At 34.3% G+C, this 13,932-nt stretch overlaps 3 protein-coding genes across 6 annotated transcripts in view; 2 read left to right on the top strand and 1 right to left on the bottom strand.

The window, feature by feature from the left end:
* The first annotated feature begins 1,483 nt into the window (after window positions 1–1,483).
* Window positions 1,484–13,932, top strand: part of LOC128170722 (tropomodulin-1-like) — a 66,399-nt gene continuing 53,950 nt past the window's right edge. Inside the window, exon 1 of the mRNA XM_052836492.1 lies at window positions 1,484–1,488. The gene's annotated coding sequence lies outside the window, so the exon portion shown is untranslated. The remainder of the gene's footprint in view (window positions 1,489–13,932) is intronic.
* On the top strand, window positions 2,647–5,820 carry LOC128170736 (uncharacterized). The gene is made up of 4 exons (XM_052836521.1): window positions 2,647–2,759; window positions 3,567–3,689; window positions 4,026–4,118; window positions 4,531–5,820. Exons 1-4 carry the CDS (start codon window positions 2,687–2,689, stop codon window positions 4,839–4,841), a joined length of 600 nt encoding a protein of 199 aa, XP_052692481.1. The 5' UTR covers window positions 2,647–2,686; the 3' UTR covers window positions 4,842–5,820.
* Window positions 7,983–13,932, bottom strand: part of LOC128170698 (dynein axonemal heavy chain 6-like) — a 47,421-nt gene continuing 41,471 nt past the window's right edge. For all 4 annotated transcript variants that reach the window (XM_052836457.1, XM_052836456.1, XM_052836458.1 and 1 more), the window contains 10 exons: window positions 13,496–13,830; window positions 13,046–13,146; window positions 12,716–12,820; window positions 12,234–12,348; window positions 11,351–11,472; window positions 10,786–11,043; window positions 10,178–10,424; window positions 9,728–9,891; window positions 9,044–9,266; window positions 7,983–8,761 (listed from right to left, as the gene is read on the bottom strand). In XM_052836457.1, coding sequence (XP_052692417.1) covers window positions 8,658–8,761; window positions 9,044–9,266; window positions 9,728–9,891; window positions 10,178–10,424; window positions 10,786–11,043; window positions 11,351–11,472; window positions 12,234–12,348; window positions 12,716–12,820; window positions 13,046–13,146; window positions 13,496–13,830 — 1,774 coding nt within the window. In that variant the 3' untranslated portion in view covers window positions 7,983–8,657. The remainder of the gene's footprint in view (window positions 8,762–9,043; window positions 9,267–9,727; window positions 9,892–10,177; window positions 10,425–10,785; window positions 11,044–11,350; window positions 11,473–12,233; window positions 12,349–12,715; window positions 12,821–13,045; window positions 13,147–13,495; window positions 13,831–13,932) is intronic.

Here is a 13,932-nt window from a genome sequence, read left to right as displayed (position 1 = left end):
TTAAAAGTACGGAAACTGCTAACCTCAAAACATATATATTGTCCAAACAAATGGGTATACAACATATTTTTTCTTGGAAAACTGTGTTCATTAGAACAATCCATTTTTTAGAAGACAGTAGGAAAAGGAAATATTCAAACGCTAATTTCTGTCAAACAATAGAAGTTAGCTAAATGTTCCGCTGTACGTAGTTTTGAGTCAACATATCTGAAGCCCAACGAACATATTTCAGTCCTGTTTTAAGGGAAAACTTTTGAATTTTGAATGACGGGCCTTATAAGTAATTGGATACCTCGATGTTTGATAATATAAAATAACCACTCCAGGAAATAATAATTAGATAGAAAGCAATTCAAATAGTTCCTTCTATGAAAATTAAGTAATCAAATTACATCTACAACCATAACCTTTTATCACATATATGCATGAAAGTAGATCATATTTTAACAATACTGCTCCAATACACGTTAAACAAGAAACAGAAACAGAATTTTAAAAAATGGTAATAAAACTAATAAATAAAAAGTTGCTATAAGGCCCTTTTCCAATGGGCGCAAGAAATGATTCATAACATTCTTAAGATAGTATCTAATCAATTGATCTGAAAACTTGACACAATGAAAGTCGTCTGTAATTTTAGGTGCATTTTCTCCGATTCTCTGATGATTAAAAAATTGCTGCCTTGACAATGTGAACACGCCATGTTTATGTTAATGTCTATTAATTTTTACTGGGGATGTCAACGATTCCTCGACTATCGCTCGGTCAAATCGATCATCGACTAAAATTTTAGTAGTTGAATACTTAAGTGAATAGAATTTAGAAATATTATTTATTTTTTCTGAGCGCAGTTCTCGCTCTACAATTGTTGATAATAATTTTTTTTTCGACAAGTTTGATCCGTAAGTTTCGCTCTTTTCCATTGGTGTCCCTGGTGTATTTTTGAAGCGGCTTATTATTGATCTCTTTTGATTTACTTAGGCAGAATAGAGATATACAAGATATATAAAAATTGAAATAACAACCAAATTTGTTAACAGAATCAATTAATCAATTATTTATTGGATTAGATGTTTGTATAATAAAAGATTTTGTCATATCAATAATTATCTCAAGGTGTTTGTTTTTATAACCATTAATCTTTGATTGTTGATTAGGCAAGGACAATGACTAACCGTGGTACAGGTCAAAATTGCCTAAGATGATACGGAGCTAAATTATGTGTAAGCGTCAGGAGGAAAAAAAAGGAAAAGCCAGGACATTTTCTGACGGATATTTAGATAAAATACATTTTAATTTATTTAAAATCAAATACATTTAGTATGTGTTATCATAAGGTTTTTAATTTTCTTTAATTTAAGATAAGATGAATGTAGCAGTAGCATTATTTGATTAAAAAAAGTCACACAGTTTCAAATACGTTTAAATCATTAAGTATTTGACTATCGCTCGACTAAAGCCTCCGATTAATCGACTAAGCAAACCGAGTAAAATTAACATCTCTAGATTTTATCACTAAATTGAAGTAAATGTTTACTTTTATGTGTTTTCTATCCCATAGCAAAGGCTATAGGATAAAAACACACAAGAAGTTGGATAAAAATCAAATACTATCGCAAATCATGATAGATCCCATACTATTCTTATTTTATTAAGTCATACATCTTGGGATAGAAATAGTCATCAAAGTTTAGAATCAGACAAGGACTATATTTTTGGTGGAACACTGGCGAAGAAAAATAGTACATGTTTTATTATTCATAATTACAGGAAATTTATGAGCTTATTAAGCATTTTAAAAAAAAATAATGCTAATTTTTTTTTTAGGTAATGTGAACTAATGATAAGATACTTGGGTTTCAGAACGTGTTTTTAAAATACGGTTTTCCAATTAAGATTTCATTAACGCTTATTTGGATAAAATCCACACTTTTTAAAGCAACTAGTATTACTAGTATCTAATTCCAAAGCATTCGTTCCACTACAATTAATATAACAATCATAAAATTGATTTTTTTTTTTTACAAAATCGCAACGCATAAACGACTTGCATCAAGTTTACTCTACTTCAAAGTACAATCTCTTTTTGAATATGGGCGGGGTTAAGATAACATTTTCAACCAATACATGTTCGAATTCTTTAAACTTAATGCGTCATCATATTATTTTTATATATCATATGTTGTTAAATAATATGATATTCAGATTGGCATTCTGCCATAAAAAAGGGTATAAAAAGACCAATATTGTGTGCTTGTCCGACGGCGCCTTACTGGTCTTCAAGTCAACTTGAGGTAAGATATGTGTGACTATTATTTAAAAAAACCATTAAGAATATTTGTTCATTTTTACAACAATTTATTATTTTAATGAAAAAGTTGTTATTCTAAACCATACGTTATAACATTCTAGTTATTACATTAAAGCTATCGATAAAAGTGATGAATAAATAAAAGTTATAAAAATAAGTTTCAGATTTCTTGGGTTTTGTAAATACAAGTATGTGTTAAAAGATAAGTTAAGAAAGTTATTTCAATATACATGTAAGTATTTTCCAAGATGAAGAGTAGCGTGCAATAATATGACTGATAAAAAGATGGAAACAATGAACTAAATTTAAAATAATATTACTTCTATCTTCTTCAGTCAAATCTTCGTCGATCTTACAGCAAAAAGAACATTCAAAATGGCTGGCGGTGTCAATTTCATTTGCATAGTTACTGTTTGGTGCTTGCTGCAATATACTGGATGCGCAACAGGTTTGAAACAAAATTTTGCTTGGAACTCTGACGATTTCAATTGAGTTTTAGTGTTTAATGTTGTAATTGTAATAGAACATTTTCAAATATTAATTTCACAATTTACAGACTTTTTATTAGTCTCTTATCTGTGAAGGGGGGGGGGGGGTTATAGACACAATTGCTATTTGTCAGTCATTCTGTTACCACTATGTTTTCCAGACTTTTTTTCGTTAAGGTTTGGGCGAATTAATTTCAAACTTTGTATAGCTTCAAATCTTTACAGTAAAAGATTAAGTAGTTTAACGTGTGATCAACATTTATTTACTTAATAATTTTTCCATGTGACTCTTATTTACGATCATGATAGATTTATAATGTTCAAAAAAAAAGAAGAAGGTGAAAACAGAGAAGATGTGCATTTGCTTAAAAGTGCAATAATCTCAGATTTTAGAGAACGGCTTAGGCCTTAAAAGATAGTTTCAATTATTAAAGGATCGTCGCATCATCCTCTGTCAGCTTTATATCAGATTGCCCGAATTATTTAGATTTTGTGGAACTGTTTTCAAACAGTAACCTTCTACAGAATTTAATTTTGTAAAAACACAGTACCAAGTTTACAATTTTTTTTTAATTAACCCGTTTAAATTATTTACTGGAATATAAACACAAGTATATATATATATATATTAATCACTTTTTTATAGTATTGAAAAATATTTTTCATATGTATTTACATCTCAACAATGCTTTGATGATCGGAAGAAAATGCTAAAAAGTTTTGATTTCAGGAAGAACAGAGAAATTAATTAGTCATTATATTCACAGGTTCTCCCCAGAAATATGACACTGAATTGGCAGCAAGAAACATAACAACTCTAACAGGCATATGCGACTGTGGAATGGCCACCTGTGATTGCTGTGTGACTCTCCCTATTATTCATTATACAGGTAAATTTACGTATAAGTGTGGAATTTTATAAGAATAAAATATATTGTAGTGTTTGATTTTTAGGCAATTCTATGAAATCCACACATAATATTCTCAATTAATCAGAAATGCTACATTTCACTATAATTGGTTAAATGCTTAAAATATTCAATGCTTATTTTTTTCCACGCAGACCAATTTTAATGAATTATACAAATGTTTTTTTTTAAATTTTCAATAAAGGTATTCAAATAGATTCTAGTAGTTTATATTATTCTTAAATAAATTGATATGTTGTTCAGGAATTTTAAAGAGACTTTCAAAGTCGAAGACTTTATAACACACTTTTTTTGCAGTATGTATTCGTTTGACTTATTTGAAGAAGGATGCTGAGATTTTGTTTGCCATAACAGTCGATGGTAAAACTGTTATCAGTAAGAAACTATCAGGTATGTTGAAATTTAGATAAAAAATCGTGACTGATATATTTATATTTACATTATCCAGTGTCTTTGCCTGTGATAACACTACGTATCGATTTTGTACTATATAACCCATAATACAAATGACGCCAAATTGAGGCGCCGGCGGGGTTTGCTTATTTATATTTAAAGATTTAATCGTACGATGGCTAAAAATTATATAAATATAAGTAATAAGGAATCATTCTTTAAATATTATGAGGTGATAATTTCGGTCGGGACGTGATCAAATCTATCATAAAGCCCTTCGGGCTTTATTGGATTTGATCACGCCCCGACCAAAATTATCACCTCATAATACTTAAAGAATGATTCCTTATTCCTTATATCAAACACTAATGTCAAAACATACATTGTTATTTTTTTTTTATTTTTAAAGTCAGAGACCCGGTGTCAGCTTGTATAAATATTCCGTACCTAAAACTTCTCGGAAGTCTTTGCGCCGAGTTATATGACATTGAGGTAGGGATAAATGGTCTCTCTGGATGCGCCCGCGGAGTTCTGAATATTGGATTCTTCAATGTTTTCAACCTTGAGTTTGGATGCTACAACATTCCGTTGGCTGTAGATGAATTGATGCAGAAAATAGCTGTTTCAAATGATCAGGGTGGTCTCCGTAATTATAAATACGTAAAAGAGATGAAGGTCATCGATGCTCTCCTGAAGGACCACTCTCCTGAAGACAAATAAACTGATTCCTTTGCACTGATGTCTATCTCAAGAACATGCAGCTGGAAATTTGTTAGGCCTACATAACATTTTGCAATTCAAAAAAAATTTCAAAATTATATAAAACAGTCTTTTTTTGAATTGTTTTTATAAAGATGTCTTCACGGCTGAAAAGTCAACTACACCCTCATTTGTTACCAATTAAGCTGTCTCTTAAAATCAAACAAATCTTTTTTCGTTATATAAAACTGTCTGCTGAAATATGCAAAATTACTGCACGTCTATCACTTGCGGTCCTTTGAATAATGGTTTTAATCAAAAGGAAAATTATAAGGTATAAAAAGTAACAAATCGGCAGAGCTAAAATTCGGTTATTCACTTTTTTCATGTTTTCCGTTGATTATAACTTACAAATGTTCCAATCAAATATGGGTAAGCTAAATCACTTTCAAATTATACTGAATGTTACACTTTTCTTCTTTAAATTTATCTATACATTTATTTGATTTGTAAACTTATTTTAGATTTTAGAAAGGCTTTTAATTGTCTAATCTGGCTTATCTTTCTTTGTTATGTTCTTAAGGTTATATAATGCTTGAATCCTTATTCCTTGAATAACTTCTAAATAGTTTGAATTGCATTTCCATTTTTGGGGCTTAGATGTTAATTGCAATTTATCGTAGTAGTCAGTCTTGAACAAATTTAATAACAAAGTTTGTGTGTCAATTTGAATTTACCACTTCGGAACTGTTTATTGTCTACAAGATAACAATTAAAGCAATAAGACCAAAAAGCTTAATTAATCATAAAGTTAGTATTTTTCTGTTTTGTTTTTATTTGGCACGATTACATAATTAACATGTTACAATTGTTTTCTTTTATTTTACTTGGTTGATTTTTAATTCACATTTAGAATAGAATTTAAGTTAGAAAACCGAGATTTCCGGAGTGGTGAATATGTTATATAAATTGTTGTAATTTTGCTTTATTGATTTTGTTAACACTTTCTATCCTGCTTTCCGTAAATAAAAATTAATTATTACTGAGGATTTTTTTATTTGTTTGTGGGAAAAAAGGTTTATAACTCTTTTCCTCGAGAAGTAATTACATCCAACTAACCGTTTGATATATTTATGTTATTCGAATTATTATAAATCAGAAATTTATATAAGATGATCTTCATTTTATATTTGTGTGTATCCAATGTTCATATCAAATTTTCGGGACAACCCGTTCATTCTTAAGGACAACAAAATAAAAACTACATATGAAAGGTGAAAACATCTACAAAACTAGCACTAAACTAAAAACTAAATAATATATAAAACACCGGATCTGAACATGGCAACTAGATCTTTGTATTAAAGATCATAAGCCCGAGACAGAAAAATCCCGTCCGATGCAGCGGACGGTCTGTGTAGGAGTGCTGAAAGATAACGCGAACGAATTAATTTGCTGATTGCATGGGGGTTGCTGTTAATTAAGTTGTACTAATAAGAGAATCTGTACTAAAGGTTTGTAGGGGAGACAGGCTCTGTAAATGACCACATAAATAAACACAAAAGTGTAAAAACTAATAGAAGTTAAATAAAGAAAATGTAAGTGATAAAAACAAGAGGCCCATGGGCCACATTGCTCACCTGAGCAACAATAGACATTATCAAATCAGCTTTACAGTGTAATATTCCCAAAAAATATGGACACTGTAATCTAACAGATCCTGTATAACAAAAGTTCAATTTTCCCCCAGGACATTCTGTTTAACATTGACCCCTTTTTGTCACAGTATAGTCATTTCACATATTGAGCATTACAGTTCTCAAGAAGATCAAAATCAACTGGGATATAAACCTACATCAAACTTGTGTCAGCCCAAGAATTGTCCAGAGGCCAGTCTAAACAATTTTAAAGAATCAAAAATATGTCAAAATGCTTGCATATAAGTTAAACCATATATTATAACATTTGAACTTTGGTGAATTGTGCCCCTACCCCCGGGTATCATAATTTGACCAAACTTGAATCTACCCTACCTGATGATACTTAACACACGTTACAGCTTTTCTGGACAGTCTTGTTCTGAGTAAAATAAAGGGCCACGCCCTATTGTAAAGAGAAATAATTAGGATTTATTGAAAATTGGTGTTATTTTAAAAAAATCTTTTCTGGCCAAATGATTTTTGAGAAGAAGATTTTTAAAGATTAACTCTATATATATATATATACTCCTATGTAAAACTTTGACCCCCCATTGAGGCCCCACCTTACCCCAGGGGACCATGATTTGAACAAACTTGAATCTACACTATCTGAGGATGCTTCCACACAAGAATTAGCTTTTTTGGCCAAATTGTTTTTGAGAAGAAGATTTTTAAAGATTAACTCTATATACTCCTATGTAAAACTTTGACTCCCATTGTGGCCCCACCTTAACCTTGGGGACCATGATTTGAACAAACTTGAATCTACACTATCTGAGGATGCTTCCACACACAAGTATCAGCTTTTCTGGCGAAATGGTTTTTGAGAAGAAGATTTCTTAAGATTAACTCTGTATACTCCTATAACTTTGCCCCCCCCCCCCCCTTGTGGCCCCACCTTACCCCCAGGGACCATGATTTGAACAAACTTGAATCTACACTATCTGAGGATGATTCCACGCAAGTATTAGCTTTTCTGGCCAAATGGTTTTTGGGAAGAAGATTTTTAAAAATTAACTCTATATACTCCTATGTAAAACTTTGACCCCCCCCCCCATTGTGGTCCCACCTTACCCCCGGACAAAAAGTGAACAGAAAAGCTCACTTGAGCTTTCAGCTCAGGTGAGCTAAAAAAGCAATTAAAAATAACAAAATGAAAAGAAAACAAAAATAACCCATACAGACAAACCTTTCAAACCTCTTAGTTGGTTGCGCTTCATATACGACATCGAAATGAAATGCTTCAAGATTGGCTTTGTGGGAGGTCGCTCTGAGATGACCTCAAACGGAATATTTTCAGATCTTGTATAAAAAGCTCTAAAACTCTTTGTAAGCTGAGGTCTTACACCAAATTTAAGATTTATTAAACAGGCTACAGGAATGCTGACTCATAAAATTATTATCTCTATACATTAAGTCTTCTGCTTTGAAACCCCATTATTTTGACAAGAAGCAATGTCAGTTGTAAATAATGAAACATTTATTGGTCAAATAATTATACAACATGACAATAGGCAAACTTCACAACCAAATTATCACAATCTTTAGGAATGCTTGATGAATTTCAGTGTACAATATATCCTGCTTGAAGATTATAAGTGAAATTCACAGCAAAGGCAAAATGGGGTCCGTTCCCACAATGATTGTACATTGTACTGAATTGTTATAACTAATAAAAAGATATATCTAACCAACAAAAAAGTTGTAACAAAGGCACACTTAGACTTGGAATCCGATAAAGAGGTCTCTCATTACATTATAAACTATATGTCTTCAGTGAAAATAGATACAGTTCTGAAGAAGGCCATTAACGTACAATTTGCACTTAGGAGAAGAAATAATAACATTTAATGTCAACAAAAAAAGGTAAAAAATAATAAACATACAAAAATAAATCCATTGTAAATACATGTTTAATACACCAAAAAAAAATCAAACTGGAAATGCACTCGAATACCTCCATATTATCACAGTTTTTGTAACATAAATAATAAATAGTAATAATATTATTAAGGTCAAGGACGGAATAATAGCGGAATCATAACTTTTAAAGTTCATAACATAAATATACACAAAAATGCTGTGTTCACAAATCAACTTCCATCACAATAGAGTAGTGTTAAGAGTTGTCTGCCCTTTATTCACTGAGCTGACACAAGAGGGCAGCACCTTTAGAGATCCAGTAATCCTGCGGCTGTTTGGACGGCAGATGTACAAACACAACAAAGTTGGTGGAGTGACCTACAAAACACAAGTCATGATTTTTTGGTAAAAAAAAAAAAATGATTTAAAAATAGACACACTAGAAATATGCTCCTAGGTATGGAGGTAAGTTATTAACTAAAGAGTCCTATCCCTATAGTAAATTGTGGATAATAAAGACACATTATAAAAACCTAACTGTTCCCAACCCGACATCCCCAAAAATTTTTTAAGACCCCCCTCCCCAAAACAACTTCGAATTCATTGTTATAGATATCGTATCCCTCGCTCTCCTTTCTTTTACCCTGTCCCCCGACTCACCAGTTGTGGAGAGAACACCGGCCCTGGCTGACGTCTTGTACAGCGGTGCGATATAGTCAGCAGGATCGGGGACAAAGTCCATCTTGGGCTCCATGTGGAACATACAGAGGGCGGAGTTCATCACGCCCTTAATGGAGTCTGTGACAACCATCTCTTTCTCGTCCCAGCGGCACCCGTCCATGAACATCCCGTGGACCAACACTCCATCCTCGGGGTTCGGCAGCTGAAAGACAGCGAGAGGTGGTAAATAAGTTGATTGGGAAATTGTTGGTAAGAGGATTCAATTTGGTGGATTTAGGGGCTCACTAGTTGATTAGTGTATACAGGGAAAATTTTGCCTCCGTTTTATTTTCGCCCTCGTTGTCAGCGGGTGAATTTAGGACTGGGGAATTCTAATGTCTCAAATTATTTCTCCTTGATTGCCTAGTTCATTTGGCGATATATAAGTTGATTGATAGGCTCCTGGTGAGTTTTTTCACTTTAACTAAGCAAGAGCTAGGCAAAAACTAATATTTATGTAAATCAAACTAAATGACCCCTTCTCTGTAAACATCACTGATCATCAGCAACAATTAATCCTTATATTTTCTTCTCAGAGAAACTTTTCTTGTACATAAAAAATTAGCACCAATACATTATCCTATCAGTCTTTGTAGGTGACCGTTTGACCTATTTTCCACCTACCCCTTTATCAAGCTCAATCTCCTCCCCAAACTTGAGTTCGGCCATCTGTGCAGTGACCTCCTTCTGCTCACGGAAATGAGGGAGTGGGTGGAAGTGGAAGGTCAGGTGATCGATCGGCAGGTTATACTTCCTGGCGTAGTTCTGTAGCGTGCCAGTCAGGAAACCTACACAGAAAGATGTAACAACAAAAACATCCTAAAACACAATATTTAATAGAATAATATAGAGGGATTAATCTTCACCCACAAGTTATATACTTTTCATCCCAAAAGAATTTTAAAGCAAAGTGAATAGAGATTAAATATACATTTAAATGAATACATGTACAAAAAGTTGCATCCTAACGTGCCTTTATAATTGGGTCCAATGAGTTTCAAAACTTTTCTATTCAACATCAATCTCCAAAAAGATCTGTCATTAACAAGCTGTCACTCTCCAAGTAATACTGACCTTGTGGGAAGAAAAATCCGGACATCCAGTAGGAGCGAGGCTGACCATGTCTGACCCAGTTATCAATGAAGGAGCAGCGATAAATCAGGTCATTGACCCAGCTCCCCAGGGGTTTGAGGGAGGGGTAGGCGGCGGCCGCCCACAGACTGGGGACCTGGCTGTTGAGGAAGGCGGTGTAGACCAGCTCCAGCTCCTCACTCATCACCACGAAACCCTTGATGGCCTTCTGTAGCTGGTACAGGGAATTCTGGGAGGGAGATTGCTCATGGTTAGTTCAAGGGCATACATTGTAGAAAGGTGGCTGACATTTATGATCTGATATGATTAGAATCCATCATATTTAAAATCTTTTGCCAGATAAAGCAATGGGTAAAAATTAATTGCCAGTAATACTCAAGATGAACTTTTTGGCCGTAGTTTGGCATAATTAATCATCATTTGTTCAAATCAAGCATTATTGTGTCAAAGACTTTTTTTTCCAATGTTTCCAGATAAATTTGATGAACAAATTCTAAATCTCTTCATGCTCAATTTAGAATAAAAGCTACACCAACATGAAAACATAATAACAAGGTCAACATGAGAAATGTCCTTGACCCCACTCTCACCTTGATGACCTTGAGCAGTTTGTTGAACCTGTCCACCTCCTGAGTGAGCACGGTGGTGAGCGAGTTGAGTCGGCCCTTTGAGTCGGGCTCAAACATCTCCTGATTGGCCTGCTCGATGTCGAGTTTGTCCATCAGTTTACCCAGAATGCTCTCTGCCAGCTCGTACACGATGTCGTCGTTGGATTTGCCTGTTCCCCCACTGGCCTGACGAGGCTGGACATCCAAGATGGTGCTGATCAGGTGACCAGTCTCCTCCGCCTGTTAATAACAACATCGTTTGAATTTCGTTTCTTTTATGATAATTCCTGGCATTAGAAATTAAACACTTTAAAATAGTTCTAAAAAGCCATAGCCTACTGCACACAATGGCAAATAACACTGGGCTCCAAAATCTCTATATCTAATATATCTGTTAACTATTATATCTATCACCTCTTTAATGTGATAGGGTTTCAATTCTTTCCATTAAAACATTGAATAATATGTAAGATTTATCTTTATACAATGATAAGTGCACATGTACTGTTCTTTGTTTTTGTTTTGTTTTTTTTAACTGATAAGTTACCTGGAAAGCGATGTTGGCGTTTTCGTGCATGCCGAATATCTCGGGTTCGTCGACGATGGGGAGGGTCTCTATGTAATCTCTGTACTCCTGTAGAGTCGGGTAATCAGGGGCGTAGTAGATCCCTGTACACAACAAAACACAAATATCATACTGTGTCAGGTTATATATTACACTGTGTCAGGTTATATATTACACTGTGTCAGGTAAAATATTACACTAAGTCAGGTAAAATATCACAGTTAGTCAGGTAAAATATCACACTAAGTCAGGTAAAATATTACACTAAGTCAGGTAAAATATCACACTAAGTCAGGTAAAATATCACACTAAGTCAGGTAAAATATCACACTAAGTCAGGTAAAATATCACACTAAGTCAGGTAAAATATCACACTAAGTCAGGTAAAATCTCACACTAAGTCAGGTAAAATATCACAATAAGTCAGGTAAAATCTCACACTAAGTCAGGTAAAATCTTACACTAAGTCAGGTAAAATCTTACACTAAGTCAGGTAAAATCTTACACTAAGTCAGGTAAAATATCACACTAAGTCAGGTAAAATCTTACACTAAGTCAGGTAAAATATTACACTAAGTCAGGTAAAATCTTACACTAAGTCAGGTAAAATATTACACTAAGTCAGGTAAAATCTTACAAAAATCAGGTTGAAAACTGTTGTCTATGTCACAGTAAGATCATACAGAACACTTGTCATAGAAGTTTACACAGAAGTTGAATAAGTAATGGTGGGCGTGTGACATAAGTTGAATAAAGCCTTGCAGTATAAAAAAGTTTAGTACACAACATTTTTTAATATGCAATAAGAAATAATTTCAGCCCATTAGAAATAATGTTACAAACATTTTAAAATTGTTCAGCATACCTGAGGGAGAATACTTGTAGTTTGGCTCCAGTGTGTTGGGGTAGAAGAACGTCTTGAGGATGGTCTCCAAACACCTCTGATCAATGGCGTCCGTTACACGACCCCCGTACGTAATCTGTACACATAAAGGGAGGCAAGTCAGACTAGTGCAGCGTTAACATGTATTTTTTGCCATAACAATTTTGTTCTAATATTTCTAAAGTGTAATACATGTTCTATAAAAGTGTAATAGATGTGCTATAAAAGTGGTCATTTATGCTGGTGGCAAAGTATACATTTTCTGGAGTCAAACAAAACACGACAGTATTAAATACCCAAATTAACACACAAAAGTTTGGATTTGTTTTACCATTCACGTCGGGTATTTTACGTGGTTTTAAGCTTACCGCCTAACTAGTGTTAATTTCCCCCATGTGTAAATAACCACTTTTACAGCACCTTTAGGTAAACTTATTTAGATTCTTGTGTAAAGAGTTACTGACCATGCCGGTGATGTAGATGAGGGCGTCCCAGGGAATCACTCCGTCCGCACAGAACATCTGACAGTTGAGCTGAGCGCACTCACGGTCACTGTCACTGAACTCGTACTGTAAAACAAACAGGTCAATGTAGAAATAAAATAAATAAACAGATAAAAAAAAAACCAAAAACTTAGAAGTAAAAAATAAGACTACTTGTACCATATGTAAGCTATTTTCTGTGTCTTAGAGTGAGAGAAAGAGAGAGATAGAGAGAAATAGAGACAGAAGAGAGAGAGAGAGAATAAATAGACAGAAGAGACAGAGGAGAGAGCGAGGGAGAGAGACACTGACCCTGATGTTCCAGCCGAGTGGTCCAAACTTCTTCCTCTCTAGGATGACAGCGTGGAAGAAGCAGATGCCGAAGATCATCCTCTTCCACTGTGAGGCCAGCACTGAAACAAGAAACTACAGACTATTAACAATACAATTGAATTGTACGAAACATGTTCACACTGCTTAATTTCAATAAAACAATTTTAAAATTTACTAGAATTGGTATGCTTAAAATTATCATATATACTAGATTTTAAAGTAGTTAACTATCGCTGTCTACACAAGTAAAATTGCAACTTATGTTCATCATATGTTACTCTTAAAATAGTTCTCCCCTTATGAAAGGGTTCGCTGGCCTTACAAATATCAATCCTCTAGAATAACCTTTGTTTGACAAAATGGTTTACATGTGTTCAAGATATGTACTCTGGTCCAAAGCATTCAATCAGTCTGTCCAATATAACCTACCGTGCTCCTCAAAGAACTGAGGAGTGATCTCGGCAAAGGCCCTCCTCATGTTGGCGCGGATGCCCTTGGGCGGTTCATTGGTGACCTTGACACTGTTTTGGAGGACACTGACCGGGAAGTGTTTGGCGGGCATGGAGCTGAGGAAGAGTCGGAAGTCCTCATGGATCTCGTCCGGTTTCTCCGACATATCCTTGACCATGTTCTCCATGGCCAACATCCAGGACGCCGCCAGGTGGCAGTTCTGTAGGAACACCCAGTCTCCGGTCTTGACCGCGGCCAGGATCAGCTTCTCAGCTACCGGACCCTGACCTTGACCCAGGGAGATGGACTGTACTCTACAAGGTCCAAGTCAAAATTTTATGACGAATATTGGTCCATCTCTTGTATTACCTGATGTATCATTGTATACAGTTGTAATTCCATGTGATGAGCTAAAT

The sequence above is a fragment of the Crassostrea angulata genome, chromosome 2 (genome assembly GCF_025612915.1).
Source record: "Crassostrea angulata isolate pt1a10 chromosome 2, ASM2561291v2, whole genome shotgun sequence".
Classification (NCBI taxonomy): Eukaryota; Metazoa; Mollusca; class Bivalvia; order Ostreida; family Ostreidae; genus Magallana; species Magallana angulata.
The sequence above is the reverse complement of the archived record's forward strand: the minus strand, read 5'-3'. Positions and strand labels throughout refer to the sequence as shown.